Source organism: Pseudorasbora parva, chromosome 20 (assembly GCF_024679245.1).
Source record: "Pseudorasbora parva isolate DD20220531a chromosome 20, ASM2467924v1, whole genome shotgun sequence".
NCBI classification, from domain to species: Eukaryota; Metazoa; Chordata; class Actinopteri; order Cypriniformes; family Gobionidae; genus Pseudorasbora; species Pseudorasbora parva.
In genome coordinates this window covers 5,116,025-5,140,383 of record NC_090191.1, presented here as the reverse complement: position 1 = coordinate 5,140,383, position 24,359 = coordinate 5,116,025, and the positions used below count along the sequence as shown (strand labels likewise).

Genomic DNA, 24,359 nt, shown 5'->3' with positions numbered 1-24,359 from the left:
TTGTCATCCGATCCTGTGGTAATATTACCTGACTTCAGTGTGGCTTTTAAAATCTACACGGATGCTTCCAACTTGGCTGTTGGTGCAGTCTTTGCCCAGGACAGAGATGGACGTGAGCATGTGGTTGCGTACGCCAGTCGGGCATTGAATTCCACTCAGAAGCGTTGGTCCACCTTTGATCGTGAGTTGTGGGCTATTGTGTGGGCAGTGAGGGAGTTCAAGCATTACATCGGACTTGCCTCATTTACCATTATCACCGACCATCGACCACTCTTAGCGATTCGTCGTTTGTCCATCGACGATGATCCAACAGGAAGAAGAGGGAGATGGATTCTGGAGCTTGATCCATTGAATTGGGTCATTGTGCACAAAGATGGAAAACAGCACAAGAATGCTGATGCGCTTTCTCGCCGTCCTAATGCACCTAGCCCTAGCGAGGCAGAGGCCAGTGTTAATGAGGTACTGGAAGTGAATGTGGTGAGTTCTACTCAAAAAGACTACATTCAATATTCATCGGAAGTCACTGATTCTGCAGGAGATGTAACAGCTGTGAACTCACTTGACGATTCAGACAGTACGTCTTTCATGAATGCGTTGTCTCACAGTTTATCAGATATTAGGGAATTGCAGCAGGCTGACCCCGATATTGAGACTGTGTTGAGTTGGGTGACGCAATCCCAAAGACCATCAAGAAAAAAATTACAAGGGGCTTCTCAATGTTTACGCAAATTTTGGACTGAATTTAACAGTCTTTCTATCACTGATGGACTGTTATGCCGCACAGTTTTCTGTCCCCTCACAAGTAGCCCTGTAATCCAGATAGTTGTTCCCTCTGCTTTAAAATCAGACATTCTTTTGCAGTTGCATGGGGCCCCAGCTTCTGCTCATTTCTCTTCTGAGCGTGTGTGGGAACGAGCGAGACAATTCTGTTACTGGCCCTCCATGTACAGGGACATCAAAGCATGGTGTGAGCAGTGCAAAGCCTGTCAAACACGACGCAGTCCGATTCCAGCCCACTGTGCACCTATGGGTGGGTCCCAGTCAGTGCGTCCATTTGAAAGAGTGGCTATGGACATATTAGAGCTGCCGGTGACTTCGAAAGGAAACCGGTATGTGCTGGTTGTCGAGGACTATTTCACAAAATTTGTCAATTTATATGCTTTGCTCAATCAGTCGGCACAGACAGTGGCTCGTTGTCTGTTTGAGGACTATGTTCTGATTCACGGCGTTCCAGAGACTTTGCATTCGGACCAGGGTCGTCAGTTTGAGGCGGAGGTGGTTCAGAATCTCTGTCATCTGCTGAACATTAAAAAGACACGCACCACTTCCTACCATCCGAAGTCGGATGGTATGGTTGAGCGCTTTAATCGGACTTTGATTGATCAACTAGCTAAGACACTTTTGACCTATGGAGGGGAATGGGATGATTATGTGAAGCATGTGGCTTTTGCTTACAACACAACGACTCACTCCACCACTCGTTTCACACCTTACTTCTTGACCCATGGTCGTGAAGCACGGGTTCCTGCTGATGTACTGTTGCCCACTCGTGCACTTGACTCTCAGATGTCAGCATCACATGCTGAGTTTGTTTCCTCGTTGCTGACAAAACTGAACTCTGCCTTTAGCAGTGCACGGATGCACGGTGACGCAGCTCACGATCGTCAAAAACTGTACCATGATGCTGGCTTACGTCACCAACCTTATGATGTAGGTGCCATGGTGTGGCTCCACAACCCAGTAGAGAGCCGTATGAAGCTGGCACCGCATTGGAAGGGACCTTATAAAATTGCACAGGTCATGGACTCATGTGGGGAACAGGGACTGACCTACAAGATTGAAAATCCTTTTGACTTAGGTGAGAGGGCGCAGGTAGTACACTATAATAGGTTGCGGCCTTACACATTGCCTGTGTCTCCTCTGTCACAGAATCAGACACTGTCTAATGCTCGGGACTCACAGCCTGACTCTCTTTCCCTGGAGTCAGGAGTCTCTGGTGAAGAGGTGCGTGATTCTCCCCAGGAGGATCTGAGTGTTTTGCCTGACCCACCACGTTCAATTAGGTGGTCTGTACCAGACACGAGTAGAACGGGGAGGGTTCGTAGACCTCCTAGTCATTTAAATGACTTTGTTTTGTATTGAGATACCTGTATTTCTCTATGAATGAAGATTTGTTATATTGATGAGCATGTTATTGCTGGAAACTGTGCTTGTTAAACTTATCGGAAAAATAAGAGAAAAAAAAAAGGTGCTTTGTTCTCTATTTCATTGTACATGGCTGTTTATTGTTATGCCTGTGAATGTTGTTATTCTGATATATAAACGGGGACGTTTATTTTGTAAGGGGGGGACGTATGTAACAGACTTTATCTGATCTCGCATAATGTATCCATTTGATACGCACTGGCGCTCTTTATGTATATGTGTGTGCAATGTATTTTTCCCCTCGGGGCTTGCCGTAGATAGGCGGGTGCATGCGCACTTTTTGTGTACTGGAGTGTCGCGGGTTTTTCAGGTGGGGTTTTTTACATGTGTGTCGGAGAATAAAGGAAGGAATGTTCAGACGGCTGTCGTTTATTGTTTTTCTTATGAGAAAGTGTTTTTAGGCGAACCCTGCACGAACGCTCGGTCACAACAGCATCAATCAGATCCTGACCAGTTACAATGAAAACAGACTTTGATGAATTTTGATTGCCACTGAATTAAGGATACATTTTTAATAATGAAACAGAGATTTATAAACAAATGATTTTTAATAACAACATATATGTACACAATTCATTATAAGAACAGAAGAACTTTATTCTTGTCCACATGGCCAGATTTCTTTGTTTCTTTATGATACCGCCATTTCTATGTTCTCCTGCGGTTCCCAAGAGGGGGGCCAGGCCTTTAGGCTGAAAGGAATGGCAAAATAAAACAAAGAAATCATGTATTTAATTTCTGAAATATGTTACATGTATGTAACACTGGTCCAGGTGTTTATTACATAAACTTAAATAACTTCCAAGTTATGGTAAATCAGACAGGCTTCTTAAGTAGGGTTCCTTTAAGGGCAACTCAAAAATCAGTTAAACAAGAAAGCTGAAGTTACCATGAAGGGCACGGGAGCCAATGGACCAATACCTCTTTACAGCCCTTTGGGAAGAGGGTAAAAGACAAACCAAAGTCATACTTTTATTTCATAATTAAATATTTCATTGCATTCCTCCTCCCAGCCTCTAAAAATCAGCCACAATATAAATCACCAAAACAAATGTTTGGTGTAATATTTATAGCTTTCTATAAGCAAATGATTTAACCATAGTTTTTTTTTTTTTTACTTTTCTGACAAAAGGCAACAATTTCAGCACTATTCTCTTGGTGTAGTATAGTATCAATATATGCACCAACAGTTATACAGAATGTTCACCATATAGCTACTAACCTTTTTTTCACGTGTCTTGGACACATATTTTACTGGAAAAATGTCCAATGTGCTGTGATACTTATATTATATATAGCATTTTTTCCTACCATCATCCTTGTTTTGGCTTCGTTTTCTTTTCTTTTTTGCTGAAATCTTGACAGCTGACTTCCTGTGTAGAGAAAAAAAAACCTGTGTAAATTGCAATAGAAGTTTGCCTTAAACTGACCCCTACCACCACATCTGTCCCTAACTTTACCCTTAAACTGACCCACACCACCACATCTGTCCCTAACTTTACCCTTAAACTGACCCACACCACCACACCTGACCCTAACTTTACCCTTAAACTGACCCACACCACCACACCTGTCCCTAACTTTACCCTTAAACTGACCCACACCACCACACCTGTCTCTAACCCTACCCTTAAACTGACCCCTACCACCACATCTGTCCCTAACTTTACCCTTAAACTGACCCACACCACCACATCTGTCCCTAACTTTACCCTTAAACTGACCCACACCACCACACCTGACCCTAACTTTACCCTTAAACTGACCCACACCACCACACCTGTCCCTAACTCTACCCTTAAACTGACCCACACCACCACACCTGTCCCTAACTTTACCCTTAAACTGACCCACACCACCACACCTGTCTCTAACCCTACCCTTAAACTGACCCCTACCACCACATCTGTCCCTAACTTTACCCTTAAACTGACCCACACCACCACATCTGTCCCTAACTTTACCCTTAAACTGACCCACACCACCACACCTGTCCCTAACTTTACCCTTAAACTGACCCACACCACCACACCTGTCTCTAACCCTACCCTTAAACTGACCCACACCACCACACCTGTCCCTAACTTTACCCTTAAACTGACCCACACCACCACACCTGTCCCTAACTCTACCCTTAAACTGACCCACACCACCACACCTGTCCCTAACTTTACCCTTAAACTGACCCACACCACTACACCTGTCTCTAACCCTACCCTTAAACTGACCCACACCACCACACCTGTCCCTAACTTTACCCTTAAACTGACCCACACCACTACACCTGTCTCTAACCCTACCCTTAAACTGACCCACACCACCACACCTGTCCCTAACTTTACCCTTAAACTGACCCACACCACCACACCTGTCCCTAACTCTACCCTTAAACTGACCCACACCACCACACCTGTCCCTAACTCTACCCTTAAACTGACCCACACCACCACACCTGTCCCTAACTTTACCCTTAAACTGACCCACACCACCACACCTGACCCTAACTCTACCCTTAAACTGACCCACACCACCACACCTGTCCCTAACTCTACCCTTAAACTGACCCACACCACCACACCTGTCCCTAACTCTACCCTTAAACTGACCCACACCACCACACCTGTCCCTAACTTTACCCTTAAACTGACCCACACCACCACACCTGACCCTAACTTTACCCTTAAACTGACCCACACCACCACACCTGTCTCTAACTTTACCCTTAAACTGACCCACACCACCACACCTGTCCCTAACTTTACCCTTAAACTGACCCACACCACCACACCTGTCCCTAACTTTACCCTTAAACTGACCCACACCACCACACCTGTCCCTAACTTTACCCTTAAACTGACCCACACCACCACACCTGTCCCTAACTTTACCCTTAAACTGACCCACACCACCACACCTGACCCTAACTTTACCCTTAAACTGACCCACACCACCACACCTGTCCCTGACTTTACCCTTAAACTGACCCACACCACCACACCTGTCTCTAACTTTACCCTTAAACTGACCCACACCACCACACCTGACCCTAACTTTACCCTTAAACTGACCCACACCACCACACCTGTCTCTAACCCTACCCTTAAACTGACCCACACCACCACACCTGTCCCTGACTTTACCCTTAAACTGACCCACACCACCACACCTGTCCCTAACTTTACCCTTAAACTGACCCACACCACCACACCTGTCCCTGACTTTACCCTTAAACTGACCCACACCACCACACCTGTCCAGGGCTCTACGCTAACTTTTTTCTTGAGGAGCACTTGTGCTCCTAATTAAAAAAAATTTAGGAGCACATTCTAATCTATCAAACACATTCCAATTATAACTTTCCCATTACAGGACGATATTTGTCCTTTAATGTCCAGGGTCATTTTTACCATTATAAGAGCAATGTTTTCTAATCTTATTAAATGTATGCATCATCTGTCAATTTCTTAAATTCAACATAATTCTGACATAATATTATCATTAACTTCTGAGAGTACAGCACAAATACACACACACACACACACACACACACACACACACACACACACACACACACACACACACACACACACACACACACACACACACACAAAATGCAAAAGCAGAACTGGACTTCATACAATCAAACACCTATGCATTTAATGCATTCATGCATGGGTTAATGTTGTATGACTGTTTTACATATAAGTTTTTGAATTTAGAAATATGTACAAATTAAACTTTAAAAGTTTAATATTTTAAATAAAAAGTCCATGCTAAGTATAAATATGAAAATAAAACCGCCAGTAGGTGGCGGCAAGTCATTCAGTCCATAGTTCAGTCAATAATTCAAAACAGATTCATTTGAATCGAATCGCTTGGAGCTGCGAATCAGTTCTGGTGTGGCTTTGATTTTCACAAATAGACAGTGTTGTGGCTAAAACGTTGTTACTCAATATTAACTTGTCTATTAGAATTTTGTACGAGATCAGTATCACACATGCAATCATGCCAATACTCGGAACTTTAGCAAGCCGTAACTTTTGGCGCTCTGGCGCTTCATAAACAGAACCGCATGCGTCTCGCGGAAGAACATTGCAGCCGGATCTACTTCTCTCTGTTTGTGGTGAGTCCATAGAGACCGTAAAAAAATTACGAGTCACGCAGATATTGTGCTAATCCGCAGCGGGAATAACTTATTTTGTGTGTACAGTGATTCAGAATAAGACAAAACCCGGTTTGGAAAAAGTCTTCATGATACACTTGCTCATTATATACATTTAGTATTTTTTTTAAACAGCATGAGTGATAAAGATTAACTCAAGGGCTTTTTTAAATGTATTAATACATTATTGTTTGATGGCATTTATACCCCTAAGCATCCGCTAATTTCTGAGCTTGTTTATGATAATCCAAATGTGGTATTTCCAGTTCATTTTGATTTGGCTGTAAATAAACAGCGCGAGGCGTCTGGTAAAGTGCGCATGGCTGCGTCATCACACACGTTTCACTCTGTCTATGGTTTCACTTTGTAAACAATCGTTGTCTGAAGTGTAGTCCGTTGCACATGTTTTTGCACTTCTTCTGCTGACTGAAGGCATGAAAAGCAGTTGATTGAAGTAGGAAACGTAGCCTATCAGTTTCTCAGTGTTGATTCACTTAGTGTTGTAGTTTTTATTAGGGCCCAAGCCCTGAAAGGGCGAAGAGCCCTATTGTTCTTCTAAGGATTATTTGTTATTATTATTTATTATTATTTTTTTACGCGACTATTTGGGCATTTTTGGGGCCCTTCCCGTGCTCGAAAACTCTTGAAACTTTGCACACGCATCAGAATGCGCGGCCATCAGGGCCGGGCTGAGGCTGGGACCCGGGCGTGGCAGGGGGGCTCGACAGCGCCCCCTAAAGTGGGCTCTGAAAACGGGGTCTATAAATCAAACCGACTTGCACGTACATATATGAAACTCGGTACACATATAGAGCTCATCGGGCCGAACAACTTTCGTGCTCTAAGTTATGCGTCAGCCCAACAGGAAGTGAGCTATTAGGGGTTGTTGAACGCATGCTGTGGAACGCATGCTGTGGAATTTGCGATACTCCTCCTAGACGATTCACCCGATCAGCACCAAACTCGGTCAGCGTGAAGTCAACACACTGAGGATGCCAAATTGCGAGCAACTTTTTGATATCTCAAACGGTTTGGCCGTGGCGAAGAGACGAATTTATGGCGAGAAAAGGGAAACAGGAAGTGTGTTATAACTTCTGCATACATTAATTCATTTTGATGAAACTTCAGATGTGTGTTCGTTGTAGGAGGCCGATCACATGGATATGACTTTTGTGAGTCAAAGTTATAGCGCCACCAACTGGCAGCAGGAAGTGTGTCACTTTCAAAATTGCTTTAAATCCCCATCTTATTTTCACCCGATTCACTTCAAACTTCATCAGTATAATGTCAAAACATGGCAGATATAGACATATGAATGGATTCCTGATTCTTGAAATACTGTTGTCATGGCAACGTGTCAAAGTCTAATAATCTTTTTATGTGTTTTTGAGACTCTTAGCATGCTTGAAATTGCATGAAACTCAACACACACATCTGACATGCTGTCCAGAAGATGCAAGCAAAGATTCAGAAACGGGCGTGGTAGAGGGGCTCAATAGCGCCATCTTTTGTCCAAAGTGGGGGGTTAGTTTTATCTACATTCACCAAACTCGGTATATATATTGTACTTTTCGAGCCGGACAACTTTCTAATTTACTGTCATTAGCTCTGACCAACAGGAAGTTAGATAATCTGGTTTGAAAATGAGAAAAAGTTGAAAGCGAGCTCTGAGTTTTTACCTTCTCCTCAAAAGCGATTCATTCAATCTCCTCCAAACTCGGACAACATGAAGTAAATATACAGAAGATGCTAAAATGCGAATGGTTATTGGATATCTCAAACGGTGTTCCCTTAGCAAAAGCCTAAAAAACACAAAATAAGCACACCAGTGCCTGGTTCATAAATAAGGCTATACTCCCACCTGCTGGTTATTCTATATAATCACAGTTTTTTTTTTCTTTTTTTTCTCAACACTTATGCTCTCATTTAAATGACCAGTAGAGGGCAATATTGTATAAGTTTTCAAGCAAAAAACCTTGCCTGTGTGTGTGTGTGTGTGTGTGTGTGTGTATGTTTTTTTAGCCTGGTGGGGACTTAAACCTGAATGCACAAAGACTCATGGGGACTTACCAATGGGTACAAAAGCTTATAAATCAGACAGAATTAGTTATTTTGAAAATGTGAAAATGCAGAAAGTTTTGTGTGATGGGTAGGTTTAGGGTAGGAGCAGTGTAGGAGGACAGAATATATGGTTTGTACAGTATAAAAACCATTAAGTCTATGGTGAGTCCCCAGAAAGATAGTACACCAGAGACCAGACATGTGACTCTGACTGTGTGTGTGTGTGTGTGTGTGTGTGTCTGATGGGGGATGGGTGCCAGCTGCATTTTGATGAGGAAAAGATTAGCTCTTTTATTGCTGTGTGCTTTGGCCAGCATTAAAGGATATATATATATATATATTATATATATATATATATATATATATATATATATATATATATATATATATATATATATATATATATATATATATATATATATATATATATATATATATATATATATATATATCTGGGTTTGAATAAAAAAATGGAAAAAGTATGGAACCAGTTAATTTGTAGAGCATTGACAATATCGTTTTATATAATTAGTTTCGTAATTGTGAAAATACAAATATAAAAAGACCTTTAGATAAATACTAAAGTCAACTCGGTCAACATGAAACAAAGGACACTGAAGATTTGACAGGCATTGACAATATTTTTTATATGATTAGTTTAATAATTGTGTTAATACAAAGAAGGTGGGAGTATAGCCTTATTTATGAACACGGCTGGATAAGTCTTTGAGAAAAATGTATAAAAATAAAACACATGGCTAGTTTTATCTATAGTCACCAAACTCAGAAAGAATAAAAATGTAAAATGAATGTACTTTTTGTATTTTTTTTTATCAATATATTGGTTTTCTTTAACATTTTGTATTTGAAGATTAATTCTTAAAACTAAAATACTAACATAAAAAAACACATTTGAGTTTCTTTTTCAAATAATTTTCTCCGACCATTTAGATTTTATTATTATTTTTTGTTTAAAATCTTGTTCAATATTCATGTTTTTTAGCCTGGTGGGGACTTCAACCTGAATGCACACAGACTCATGGGGACTCGTGTCACTGTAGGGACCTAAATTGAGGTCCCAATGGGTACAAAAGCTTATAAATCACACAGAATGAGTTCTTTTGAGAATGTAAATTTAATTTTTTGTTTCAAACCTTGTTCAATCGGAATCAGACTATGCCTCTCTCTTTCTGTCTGTCCTTACCCCCCCCCCCCCCCCCCCACTCTCTCAGGCTCACTCTGTATGTGTGTGTGTGAATGGTTTTCTAGCCTGGTGGGGACTTAAACCTGAATGCACACAGACTCATGGGGACTTCCCAATGGGTACAAAAGCTTATAAATCAAACAGAATGAGTTCTATTGAAAAGGTGAAAATGCAGAAAGTTGTGTGATGGGTAGGAGCAGTGTAGGATGACAGAATATATGGTTGTTACAGCATAAAAACCATTACATCTATGCTGAGTCCCCAAAAAGATAGTGAACCAGACGTGTGTGTGTGTGTGTGTGTGTGTGTGTGTGTGTGTGTGTGTGTGTGGAGAGAGAGAGAGGGAGGGGGGCTGATTTCTACCTTCAGCTTACTACAGTGTGTGTGTGTGTGTGTGTGTGTGTGTGTGTGTGTGTGTGTGTGTGTGTGTGTGTGTGTGTGTGTGTGTGTGTGTGGAGAGAGAGGGAGGGGGGCTGATTTCTACCTGCAGCTTACTACTGTGTGTGTGTGTGCGTGCGTGCGTGCGTGTGTGTGTGAAGAGGTGGGGGGGCTGATTTCTACCTTCAGCTTACTACAGTGTGTCTGTATTGTATAAGTTTTGAAGCAAAATAAACTTGCCTGTGTGTGTGTGTGTGTGTGTGTGTGTGTGTGTGTGTGTGTGTGTGTGTGTGTGTGTGTGTGTGTGTGTGTGTGTGTGTGTGTCTGTGTGTGAGTGGTTTTCTAGCCTGGTGGGGACTTCAACCTGAATGCACACAGACTCATGGGGACTCGTGTCACTGTAGGGACCTAAACTGAGGTCCCAATGGGTACAAAAGCTTATAAATCAGACAGAATGAGTTCTTTTGAAAATGTAAAAATGCAGAAAGTTTTGTGTGATGGGTAGGTTTAGGGGTAGGGGCAGTGTAGGAGGACAGAATATATAGTTGGTACAGTATAAAAACCATTAAGTCTATGGTGAGTCCCCAGAAAGATAGCACACCAGACATGTGAGTGTGTGTGTGTGTGTGTCTGTGTGTGTGTGTGTGTGTGTGTGTGTGTGTGTGTGTGTGTGTGTGTGTGTGTGTGTGTGTGTGTGTGTGTGTGTGTGTGTGTGTGTGTGTGTGTGTGTGTGTGTGTGTGTGTGTCTGATGGGGGATGGGGGCCAGTTGCATTTTGATGGTGAAAAGATTGACTCTTTCATTGCTGTGTGCTTTGGCCAGCATTAAAGGATAAAAAATATATATATTTCTGGGTTTGAATAAAAAAATGGAAAAAGTATGGAACCAGTTAATTTGTAGAGCGTTGACAATATAGTTTTATATAATTAGTTTCATCATTGTGAAAATACAAAGAAGGTGGGAGTATAGCCTTATTTATGAACACGGCTAGATAAGTCTTTGAGAAATATATATAAAAATAAAACACTTGGCTAGTTTTATCTATAGTCACCAAACTCAGAATGAATAAAAATGTAAAATGAATGTACTTTTTGTATTTTTTTTTATCAATATATTGGTTTTCTTTAACATTTTGTTTTTGAAGATTAATTCTTAAAACTAACATACTAACATAAAAAAAACACATTTGAGTTTCTTTTTCAAATAATTTTCTCCGACCATTTAGATTTTATTATTATTTTTTGTTTAAAATCTTGTTCAATGTTCATGTTTTTCTAGCCTGGTGGGGACTTCTACCTGAATGCACACAGACTCATGGGGACTCGTGTCACTGTAGGGACCTAAATTGAGGACCCAATGGGTACAAAAGCTTATAAATCAGACAGAATGAGTTCTTTTGAGAATTTACATTTATTTTTTTTGTTTTAAATCTTGTTCAATCGGAATCAGACTATGCCTCTCTCTTTCTGTCTGTCCTAACCCTCCCCCCCTCACTCTCTCAGGCTCACTCGGTGTGTGTGTGTGTGTGTGTGTGTGTGTGTGTGTGTGTGTGTGTCTGTGTGCGTGAGTGTGTGCGTGAGTGTGTGCGTGTGTGGTGGTGGTGGGGGGGTCTCTCTCACTCTGTGTGTGTGTGTGTGTGTGTGTGTGTGTGTGTGTGTGTGTCACCTTGTCTCTTGATTGTCATAATTTAACACTTTTATATCATAGGCTATCACAAATAGCTATCACTTTGATGTGAAAAATAAGTTAAAAAAAACAACACAAAATATAACATATCTTTAAAAAATATACAGGCCTTCTGGACTTACAAAATTGTGCATGTATATTACTCTTACCTGACACTGATATTAAAATCATTGTTGTGGTTTCTGTGATTTAGCTTTATTTATTTATTTGTATTTAAAAAAATATTGAATGCCACACATATTGAAATAAAAACATGCATGCTTTTTGCTGCATAAAATTGGTGAGCAATCACAAGCTACAGGAAGGTCAAAAACACATAAAGAGAAGTTTAAGGATAATACAACTTCAGCATTTGGACAGTATTCTGCACTCATTTTGAAATTGAGATTTGACATCATCTAACATAAAATTAATGAGAAAAATGTAATAGATCTCATAGATGTGACTGTTGTGGTTCCTGGTCATAGCAGCACCAGTTGCTGCAGTCAATGAGGTGAATTCAAATGACTTTGACATAGTCCCTTTATTTATTTTTTCCCATATTAAATGCCTATTGGCCTGCTGTGCACAGTTAAGCTGATGCCACCGGGGTGGCGGTGCCACCGGCTTGGGCCCGTCATCGCTGCTCGCAGCTTTAATTCCGATTGTATTACACATCCATTCATGAGAATAGATCGGGTCACTCGCACCGGTGCGCCTAAATATTTTTTCACAGTCGCACGCAGCAATTTTTAGGCGTAAATGCGCCCAAAATGGGCGTTATGTAGAGCCCTGCTGTCCCTGACTTTACCCTTAAACTGACCCACACCACCACACCTGTCCCTAACTTTACCCTTAAACTGACCCACACCACCACACCTGACCCTAACTTTACCCTTAAACTGACCCACACCACCACACCTGTCCGTAACTTTACCCTTAAACTGACCCACACCACCACACCTGTCTCTAACCCTACCCTTAAACTGACCCACACCACCACACCTGTCCCTAACTTTACCCTTAAACTGACCCACACCACCACACCTGTCCGTAACTTTACCCTTAAACTGACCCACACCACCACACCTGTCTCTAACCCTACCCTTAAACTGACCCACACCACCACACCTGTCCCTAACTTTACCTGTATCCACCTCAATATCAACAAAAGTCTATAATATGAAAACTATGAGAACATTGTACTTATTTTTTGATGCAAGTACATAGTAGTCAAGGCCACTTAATAAAAAGTGGGGGCCCACTTTCTTTTCCATTTTGTATCATATTCTGTAGCTCTGCATATTCTATTCTGTATTGCCACTTACCTGTCTGCTTTCTTCTTTGCCTCAGTCTCTTTTTTCCCCACTTCCTCTGTCTGTTCTCTCTCTTTGTCTGCCTCCATCTCATCTGTCACCATCAGTCCCAGCTCTAAGTCTTTCTGTCCCTCCATCTCTCCTCTCTCCACTCTGTCTTTCTGACCCTCCATCTCTCCTTTCTCCACTCTGTCTTTCTGTCCCTCCATCTCTCCTCTCTCTACTCTGTCTTTATGCCCCTCCATCTCTCCTCTCTCTACTCTGTCTTCCTGTCCCTCCATCTCTCCTCTCTCCACTCTGTCTTCCTGTCCCTCCATCTCTCCTCTCTCCACTCTGTCTTCCTGTCCCTCCATCTCTCCTCTCTCCACTCTGTCTTCCTGTCCCTCCATCTCTCCTCTCTCCACTCTGTCTTCCTGTCCCTACATCTCTCCTCTCTCCACTCTGTCTTCCTGCCCCTCCATCTCTCCTCTCTCTACTCTGTCTTTATGCCCCTCCATCTCTCCTCTCTCCACTCTGTCTTCCTGTCCCTCCATCTCTCCTCTCTCCACTCTGTCTTCCTGCCCCTCCATCTCTCCTCTCTCCACTCTGTCTTCCTGCCCCTCCATCTCTCCTCTCTCCACTCTGTCTTCCTGTCCCTCCATCTCTCCTCTCTCCACTCTGTCTTCCTGTCCCTCCATCTCTCCTCTCTCTACACTGTCTTCCTGTCCCTCCATCTCTCCTCTCTCTACACTGTCTTCCTGTCCCTCTATCTCCATCTCCTGCATGTTCCTCCTCTCAGTCTCTCCTAATTCACTTTGCTCCCCCTGTCCACTATGGTTTTCTTCATCTATTTGTGCATCTTTTTCTCCTGTTCTCTCTTGCTGCCCCACCTGCTCTCCTTCAGGAACACATGCTTCAGTAAAACAACAACAACAAGACATTTAAGATGAAGTGCATGGTTAAAAATATGAGTATCTAAAAAAATATAAAAAGTTTAAGACAAAAAATATAACAAAAACAGAATTACACACCACAGCAATCTAAATTGTGTGAAAAATTATCAGCACTAACATTTAAATCTGATCCTTTCGGATAGGTGCACAATACAATTTGCTCCTGTGTTTATTAAACTGATTTTCTATCCTCCTACAATCCATCTCGCTCTTAAAGATCACAAAACTCTGGGCTTCTGGTAGTACCTAAGATATCTAAGTCCACTAAAGGAGGAAGAACATTTTCATATTTGGCACCTTAACTCTGGAATAGCCTTCCTGATAATTATCGGGGCTCAGACTCACTCTCCCAGTTTAAATTGAATTTAAAGACGCATCTTTTTAGCCACGCATTCACAAAATGAACATTTTGTGTACAACATTATTTTTCTGTAAAGCTGCTTTGCAACGATATGTATTGTTAAAAGCGTTATACAAATGAATATGAATTGAAATGAACAATGCAGAATCAGTCTTAATAGAGTCATGAATGTACTGATGTTGTGATGTGACCTACCTTCTAACAAACCTTCAAACAGGCACAATATCTTTTCCAGGACCGCATGCGCTACCTCTGGCAGCTCAAAGGGGCACTGGAGCTGGACCATCCACTTTTTATTTTGTGGTCGGTACTTTCCCCACAGCAGGAGGGGAAAGTACCCAAGAGCCTTCAGTTTCTCCACCTTAACATAGAAAAGCATATAAGCAAAAACAGAGATTTCCAAGGCATGGTTACAGACAGACAAGACAGACATTATTATTATTATACACATTCAAGCAGTATTTAAAAAAAAAAAGTCCACTATACTTAGTATGTGTTTTTATAAAGGTGAACTACAATATTTTATGTATTGTTTTGGTATTCATACGTAGACAAGTTCATTATTATCTAAAATGTTGCAAATGCAGTTGGGTTGGTGACAACCCATAGTTGTTGCTTCCCTGCACAAAGTAAATAAAATTCTATATTTCTGTAATGTCGACAGAAACCTGCAATGCCTGACCAAAAAAAAGACAAAGACAAAATGTTTATTACCAGCAGGGCACTGTTGTCAAAAATCTTAGCCTGATTTCGAGACTTTTTAATTTTATGTGCCCATTCTTTGGCTTTTAATCTGAACATTTTCATCCGGGCCGTCTGCCTGGACTTCATGTCCAGAAGCTTCCCACACTGTAAGGGAGAGAGACAGAGAGAGAGTGATGGGGAGAAAAAAAAGAGGTTCTAAACTGTGGTTGATTAAGCATTGGGGATTTTCTAGCCCTCTGTTAACAAGGGCCTAAATAATGACTAGGATGCCAGGTGAATGCAACTAATTGAACAGACAGTACTAAATATGCAGAGTCAATGCACGCGCATGTTTTAATAATACTTAACAGAATATATGAATGTCCATTATCTGGCCACAGATATTATACCCTAAATTCATATAGCTACGGAGTCATTATTACATGGGCTAGTAGAGATGTTCCCATTTTCTTAATTTTGGAAATCAAAATATGGATAATCTCAATGAACTGATTGACCACAGTTGAGAATCACCGCAATAGAATAACGTACTTTCTATAATAGACAGATTCAATGTTAAATGTGTAGCCTTGTAAGTGGATGTAACTAAAAGAACCAACAGTCAAATATCCGATATAAACAGGTAACTTTCCATTAGGTTGGAAATTTAACATTTTGAAAAAAACCTACAATGATAAACATTCATAATGTACATATGATATATGCCAACATAATGTCTCCACTGCAAACTCCAGTTTAATTCTCATTGAGATATTTAATGCAAATTAAGTTTATTTGAATTTGGACTAAATGACTCTGGCTTTAATACACGGAAATGGGGATTAGCAGTTAGAATATTACATAGTATTATTACATTACTTTATTACATATTACATTACTCTATTACAGAGTTACAATAGCCTATTGTACATTATTTACCTTGGTGCATCTCCGATTTCCACAATTAATTTTCTTCAGGCAGTGGGGGCACTGCCGTAAAGTGGATCCACCTGGCATTTTTACTACAGACAAAACAAAATTAATTATTATTATTATTATTATAATACATGCCATGTAACAAAATATTTAATTCTGCGTGTGTATTTTACTGTCAACCATTGATACATTTTGTTGGACCAACAGGATGGGTGACATTGAAAACAATAGACAAATTGCATAAGTAATCTAATAGATATAAATTATATTGAACTGCAAGGTAATGTAAGTGTGTGTTATCTAGTAACTAGTAACTATTTTGTAATATTAATGTGTAATTTATTGGTTAAATATTAGTCGTTTTGTTAAAAGTAAATATTACTATATTTTGTCATCACTATATATGATGACATTATAAGTCAAATATCCCGGGAATAGTAGCCTAATCCAACCGTACTGTATCATTCATCTGCACGCAGCTAGTAATGCCTGCCTGAATTATACAAACGTGCCCGTTATTCTGGCAGATCTCAGATCGGCTTGTATAGTGAATGTAGGCCATATGATCAGAAATACTGATCTGGTGTCAGCTAAGGTTAACGTTACTTCTTGGGAGGTAATACACGGCCTGCAAATTAATAGATGCAGCATGCATTTATGCCTTTTCTGCAACGCGATTTATAGACAGTAAATAGATTGTCCTGTTGCCCACAATTTGGAAATAAAAATAAATCCGTTTTTTTTGGGGGTTTTTTTGCGCTCTTTTTTTGTAGCGCTGTCATCAGCCATGTCTAAAAGCTGAAAACAGAATGCTTAAAAATGTTTTATTGATGTATTTATTTAGAAAAACTGCAACAGGTAACGTTACAGGTTAGCTTAAGCTAATGTCAATGGTGGTGGGCTACCACTTGGCTAACCGAGCAGCCCACTATTCCACTAACAACTTATTTGAACGCATACGCAAGCATTTTGACAGATAACCCCCTGTAACGTGATGTAGAAACACTGAAATAATTAAAATAATACCGTTAACACCATGACCTCATTACAAAAAAGACTGTTGCCCTTACTTACCTGTTTGAAGATGTTCGCGCATCAGGTGAACTGGGCGAACTGAGCCTCGCCGGTGACGTCATTGCTGTTAAAGCTGATGCGTAGTATTTGTACGCATCTTCTGTCCACTGAAGTTAATGGGAAGGATTGGCGTATCATATGCACGCAAAATTGGATTTTGGCGTATGTATTACACGCATGTGTAAAGTGTAAAGTCGTGTCATTTGTACGCATATTGATGAGAACGGGTTGATCAAAAGAGAAATAATTTTATCCGATGTTTAAAGTGAATAAAATAGACTTGACAGCCCTTTCTGGATTTCCACAACTACTGAACTTTGTCTCTCTCCTGGCCAGCCCACTGTCGGTGAGGTGTGTGTGTGTGTGTGTGTGTGTGTGTGTGTGTGTTTGTTGTCGGTGAGATGCGCGGTGGACCAATATACTGTAAAAAAATTCTGACCACAGTTAAGATTTTTCTTTAATTTATTTATTGTCAATGTCATTTATTTATGAGGTTTTGCATGCTGATAAGAAATATATATTTTTTAATGTATTATATTTTTGTTTATTGACAAAGATTATCTTTAAAACACTTTGACTTTGCATTTGCAGTCAGCAGACCCAAATGTTATATAAATTCAGTTCAATTCTAGATTTTATAAATTCTATTTGTATTAATAATATTCTACTCTATTAATATTGCTTTTATTAGTAATAAATAAATCTACTTCAGTTTTAATAAATTGTTCACCTGTGTGGGAAGTGTTTTTCATGTTTTGACAATAAAGGGTAGTTTAAAACCACAGTTAACTGTCTATTTTCTATAATATCTTTCACTCAGAAGCAAAAATATGCCTTTAAACTTTAAAGAAATAAAGATTTTACATTTATCGTTCTATTTATATTGTGATCATTTTTTGGGCCATATCGCCCAGCCTAATTCACCGTAAATAAGGGCTCCCACTCCTTACAAAAGCCAATTAACCACTGAATGAAACCAACCTGTTTGTTCCTTAGTTTCTTCATGTTTCACTCTCAAAGTTTCTTCAATTTTCACATCTTCACTCTCCTTTTTAATGAACTCCATCTTTATGTCTTCTTCACTCTCCTCTTTAATTATCACCATCTTTATGTCTTCACTCTCCTCTTTAATAAACTCCATCTTTATAATAGTGTCACATGAATCTCAGTCGCTTCTCCAGGAGTTTTTCTGTGTGTTTGTCCTGTTTAAGATGAGAATTAACAGAAAGAAAAATAAATCCACATTAAATCGCTGAGTCTTAATCAGTTCTGTTTCAGTCACTGGTAAGAGCGAGTTAATAGACTTAAATCACCTGATTAATCTAAAACTAACACAACAGATTAATATAATATAATGCCAACTATACAGACCCTTAATATATTAGTCAGTTTGAGTTTGGTTATTTAATGATTTGTAGAAATCGAGATAGAAATGGGAATAGAGCGCTTCGAATCACTGAATCATTTGTTGTGAATCAATCGGTTCAATTGACTCGGAGAGTCTAAAGCTCCGGTTCTCTCATCACTCGCTAGAAACTGAATTCATGTTTGAAGTCATTCACGATAAAGAGCAAAATGAGACGCTCCTTCTGTTACTCATGAGTTTATATTACTTTACTCACGCAACGCTGGTAAGTGTTAGATAAAGCAATGCAGTGTTACTTTTAATAAGGCATTCATTCTGCTTCGTTTTGAACACTTAAAAGACAAACCTTTTTCAGTCGAATCACAACAGATCTACGAGCGCGGCGAGGTCTTATGACGTCACACCAACACCAAAATAAAAGTCCTGTTGTCTAAAACCACACAAGTGCACAGAAATGTTTTCTCTTACTGTATAATCAGCTGAAATCTTTTGTGTATGAGCGCTTCATTTAATTTACTGTAACCTGAAAGGACATTGTCAACAAATATAGAATTGTGAAAGAAATACTTTAATTAGATGACCTGACAAAATAAAATTAATATTAATCAAAAAATGTGTAAAATCATGCATACATTCTATTCTTCATTTACTTGTGCATGGAGAGGTATTTTGGCAGATATATATAAAAGAAAAGTAAATCATTGCAATTGCATTTGGACAAAACACCAGCCCACATTTCTGTACGTTCAGGTTTTTGAGAGTTGCATAGTCCTTTAAAGCATTACGTTGCTGGAACGTTATCTTAAGGTTAGCATATAGCACATTTTTAACACAATCATTCCAAGAATATCACAATAACATGCATTACAAAAGTTATGTAAATTACATAACCACACTTTAAAAAACATTAAACACTTAATTTCATATGTAACATTTTGAATTTATGGTCATTATAACTTAGCCTGGTTTTACCAGACTCTCGTACATTTCATTTGTACATAAAGTCTGGCCACTCTCCAATGACAAGGGTTTATTTCCGCGAAGGCGGGCACCCTGTTGAGGTTTAAAACTATTGGATCTGCCCTGAGCCACTCTGGATCTGCCATAACCAATCGCTAATGTTTGGTGACGTATGTCATGCGCCCTTCGCCTGTTTCACTCATGGAAATCCGACAAAATAAAAGTGCACATGTGCATGCCACCTCAGTAATAAAACTATAGGATAAAACCTAAAACTCGTGCATTCAGATTGCGATTTATTCACGCCACGGTGGAGAGGAGAGTTTTGTGATCAGGAACGTGGCGCTCACACGGTCGTAACATCATTGTATGCTGTAAATAAAATGTCATATGCTTGATAATAAATGCTGCTATAAATAACGGGCCAATTCAAATGTTTAAGTGCTTTTATTTTAATTTGTTTGAGCGGTGATGAAATATATTGCTCTTCTAAATACTTGCCAGCATTAATACAAGTCTATAAATGCATCCAAATAACAGCAAAGCAACCGTATGGTGTTCTGCAGTGGTCAAAAATGATTACAAACAGTGAATTTTGAAGTGATATATTGTTGAAAACTCAGAGATGTGGATTCGCACAGCTGTTACATCAACACGACCTTGCGTTTGTCAAAAGCAGTAACTTAGGAAACTCGGCCGGGGATTTTTACACGGGTGGTGAGAGACGGACGGCAATAAAATAACTGACCAGTCCCTGTAACTTAAATGATGGCAATACCTTCCGACCCCACGAGAAACAGTTACCGTCCAAATAGCTTCAGCCAACTCCTTCATCACTAACGAAGCGATCTGGAAAATCAAACTTTTCCTGAATTTACCCTGTTGGAGGGCCACCAACAAACCCCAGCAAAGACTGTTATTGCTCCGGCTTTAACTTCTGGATATTCGGCAGCGGTGCCACAATGCAATGAATGGTTTAGTTTGCATCGTTCTCTGCCGGCATTACTGAACTACATCTCAAACTAACGCTCAACATCAACGTCATCGTTCTCAGCCACTCCCTCTGTTCGCTGATTGGACCGGTAATCCCATCCACTGAATTGGCTCTATCTCCCTCTCTCCTCTCCACCTTTCGCTGGTGTGTGGTGAGCTTACTGGCGCTGTTGTACTGTGGCTGCCATCGCATCATCAGAGTGGAGATTTGAAAGACTTTTCAAATATATTTTTTACATTATTGACATTGATTGTTTAATATACTTACAAATACAACTCAAACTCATATATTTCATCTCTGGGAAAAAATTGGGATTAAATGGGTTAAAGACACAGGGTTGATAAACAGAATTTAATATAACACTTTTTTTTGTTGATTAAATAGCATGATGTTACACTCTCCTGTACAGTAGGTGGCTGTATGCATAGACATCATATACGTAGACGCCCCATGATGTGCTGGAGCGTGATCCAGCGTCGCCGCCATATTGGTTGGGTCTCTCCACTCAATGCTAGCATTCAGAGTCAATGGAGAGCGAGCAATTATACCTGTATTTTATGCAGCTTACGGTTGCAATAACGCAATATTGATACCAGATCGCATGGGATTACATTTCACAAGTAAGATTGAACAATAATTTAGGTTATTTCACAATTTATACATCATTATCATTTCATGCTTGTGTCATTTGTGGTGTCTGTAGGCCTATTTCACAACGTAAGGCTGCAACACATCGCAAAATGAACTACCCTGGAGTTACGGAGAGCAAGCATACGCAAGAAGCTGTGCAAAACAGTTCTCTTTAAAGGATTTTAGCTCCCCAGTCCCAGTCGCAAGTCTGACAGGGTAATGTAAGATGCTGGAATGACCTGGAGTTATAACGTTTACTTTAGGCCTTTACAAAAATAATAATTCTGAGCTATAATAATTCTCAGTATATATAGGAGCTTGTGTGTTACAGAAGGTGAGTGAGTGAGTGAGTGAGTGAGTGTCTGTGTGTGTGTGTGTGTGTGTGTGTGTGTGTGTGTGTGTGTGTGTGTGTGTGTGTGTGTGTGTGTGTGTGTGTGTGTAAGAGAGAGAGAGAGAGAGAGAAATCTAAGTGAATAATCAAACTTGTTTCTTTATTAAAATATAAAATTCATAAATGTATACTGTGGCAAGGGGGGCGTGGTTCAGCGAGGTCTGCAGCGGGAGAGAGGGCCTCGGGACGAGCGGTAAGTGAGTGGGTTGGACGCAGATTAATAACACCTGTCTCTTGTTCTAGTAATGAGCGCGGAGACGGGATAAAACACCAGCGGAACCGGAGACCGAGGAGAGAGAGAGTCGGACTGTTGATACGAGACCCAGAGACTACCGGAAGCCGGAAGTGCGTGACCCGGAAGTGTTACAGAGACTGAGCGATCTATGAGAATAAGACACACAAGGAAGTGTGCACGTTTTGTGTTTAAGAGAATAATAAACAGTATCAACAGTCCTGCCGACCCCCGTGTCCTCTTCCTTCCTTACCTCATCGAACTTGTTACACTGGTGCCGAAACCCGGGAAGGAAGCAGGACAGAGCCGCCACCTGGTGGCGTGCCCGGGGGTCGGCGCACCCCCACTAACTTCTCCCTCTCTCTCTCCCCCTTCTCTCTCTCTCTCTCGACCTGTCCCTCTCCCCAGGTCCCGCCCTCCAGGCCCGCCTCGCGTTTCCCCCAGAGGCCGGGGTGGGATGGGCCCTGGACCGTCTGGGAGTTCGCGGGTCCCGCCCAGGGGGGCGGGGCCGCTGGGGACGGGTAGTGACTATGGATCCGGTTCCGCCCCCTATCCGCGCTCAGCCTCCAACCCACTCCCCGCCGCCGGGGCGGCGGGTAGGCCTGGGCTGGCCTGCTGGCGGTGCGGTGATCCGGATCATTTTGTGGACCGATGTCCGATGATGGACATCGGAACAATGATCCGGATCCCGGACGTCCAGCGGACCACCCCCGATCAAGCAGGAGAGTACCAAATTCCTGTAAGTATCAAGGGGGGTACATATCGGGCCTTGGTGGATTCAGGATGTAACCAAACCTCGATCCATCAAAGCCTGATTCAGCCTGGGGCGTTGGATACAAGCCGCGTGGTTAAGGTGCGGTGTGTGCACGGGGATGTGGTGGAATATCCGGTTGTCCCAGTCACGATACAGTTTAGGGGGAAAAAGCATAGTGTGAGGTGGCGGTTAGTCCCCACCTCCGGCATCCGCTAATTCTGGGGACGAATTGGCCCGCCTTTTCGGCGTTATTGGGGTCGTTGTGTGCGGATGCCGCTTGGGGAAACAAGGCTAGGAACGGGGCGGTGCGAGTGCAGGTTGGCGAGGCTGATACGGGGCCCTTGGGAACAGCTTCAGAGGAACCGAGCGGGGTTGAGAGACTGATTCTCTCGGACCGCGATGACTTCCCTCTGGAGCAGTCTCAAGACGAGACGCTAAAACATGCGTTCCAACAGGTCCGCACCATCGACGGTCAGCCCCTTCAACCCGCCTTGCCCGTCACGTATCCTTATTTTGCCATAATTAAGGATAGGTTGTATCGAGTGACCCAAGACGCTCAGTCAAAAATGGATACAACCCAATTGTTAGTACCAAAGAGCCGCCGGGAAATGCTTTTCCAGGCGGCTCATTCTAACCCGATGGCGGGCCACCTGGGACAGGCGGCCACGCTGAATCGTTTAATGACCCGATTCTTTTGGCCAGGCATTTATGACAATGTGCGCAGGTGGTGCGCGTCTTGCCCTGAATGTCAGTTGGTGAACCCACTGGCCGCCCCAAAAGCGCCATTGCGCCCTCTACCATTAATGCAGGTCCCCTTCGAGAGAATTGCGATGGACCTCATCGGGCCATTAGAACGATCCGCACGCGGGCATCGTTTTGCGCTAGTTATCGTGGACTACGCAACACGATACCCGGAAGCAGTGGCTCTCCGCAACATCTCGGCGAAGAGTGTTGCGGACGCACTGTTTCGTTTAATCTCCCGGGTGGGGATTCCGAAAGAAATCCTCACTGATCAAGGCACGGCGTTTATGTCACGCACGTTAAGCGAATTGTACGGATTACTGGGCATTAAATCCATTCGAACCAGCGTCTATCACCCACAAACAGACGGCTTGGTCGAACGATTTAATCGCACTCTTAAATCCATGATCCGTAAATTCGTACAAGAAGACGCCAAAAATTGGGATCGGTGGTTAGAACCCCTCTTATTTGCTGTGCGCGAGGTCCCGCAAGCCTCCACGGGGTTTTCCCCCTTCGAGCTTCTCTACGGGCGTCAGCCACGGGGGGTGCTGGACGTCCTACGAGAAACTTGGGAGGAGGGGCCTTCGTTGGCCAAAAACGAAATTCAGTACGTCATGGACTTGCGAACAAAACTCCACACATTGGGGCGGCTATCTAGGGAGAATTTGTTGCAAGCCCAGGACCGCCAGAGCCGGTCATATAACAGGGGTACTAAACTGCGCAAATTCACACCGGGAGAGAAGGTGCTCGTTCTACTCCCAACCTCGAGCTCAAAATTAATGTCGAAGTGGCAGGGGCCGTTTGAGGTCGCACGGCAGATAGGAGAGCTCGATTATGAAGTGATACGATCCGATAGGAACGGGGCACGTCAAATATACCACCTCAATCTACTGAAAAAATGGAATGAGGTGGAATCGGTGTTGTTGGCAACGGTGATCGGGGGAGAGGATGATCTCGGGCCAGAGGCGAGCATTAAAGCGCAATCAGTCGCGCTGGCCCCTGGGGGAGATCACCTCTCACCGTTACAACTCGCTGATTTATCGAAATTGCAGGCGGAGTTCGCCGACGTGTTCTCGCCCCTACCGGGACGTACCGACTTGATTCAGCACCATATCGAGACCGAGCCGGGCGTGGTAGTTCGCAGCCGGCCGTATCGCTTGCCTGAACACAAGAAAAAAGTAGTTCAGGACGAATTAGGCGCCATGCTCGACATGGGAGTAATCGAGGAGTCCAACAGTGACTGGGCGAGCCCGATAGTTTTGGTCCCCAAGACGGACGGCTCGGTCAGGTTCTGTGTGGACTACCGCAAGGTGA

At 42.0% G+C, this 24,359-nt stretch overlaps 1 protein-coding gene across 1 annotated transcript; it reads right to left on the bottom strand.

The window, feature by feature from the left end:
- Nucleotides 1–2,776: 2,776 nt before the first annotated feature.
- LOC137049382 (uncharacterized) lies at nucleotides 2,777–18,176 on the bottom strand. Its single transcript, XM_067427933.1, has 7 exons — nucleotides 17,959–18,176; nucleotides 15,907–15,989; nucleotides 14,998–15,132; nucleotides 14,479–14,644; nucleotides 3,517–3,578; nucleotides 3,095–3,138; nucleotides 2,777–2,897 (listed from the first exon to the last, which is right to left on the bottom strand). Exons 1-7 carry the CDS (start codon nucleotides 18,116–18,118, stop codon nucleotides 2,837–2,839), a joined length of 711 nt encoding a protein of 236 aa, XP_067284034.1. The 5' UTR covers nucleotides 18,119–18,176; the 3' UTR covers nucleotides 2,777–2,836.
- Between the last annotated feature and the right edge of the window lie 6,183 nt (nucleotides 18,177–24,359).

Excerpts from the sequence above, each read along its gene's own strand:
- LOC137049382 (XM_067427933.1), bottom strand. The coding sequence starts at position 18,118 with ATGGAGTTTATTAAAGAGGAGAGTGAAGACATAAAGATGGTGATAATT. Across the intron at positions 15,133-15,906 it reads GAAATCGGAGATGCACCAAG|TGTGGGAAGCTTCTGGACAT; the intron begins GTAAATAATGTA and ends TCTCCCTTACAG. Across the intron at positions 3,139-3,516 it reads AAGCCAAAACAAGGATGATG|GGCTGTAAAGAGGTATTGGT; the intron begins GTAGGAAAAAAT and ends CTCTTCCCAAAG.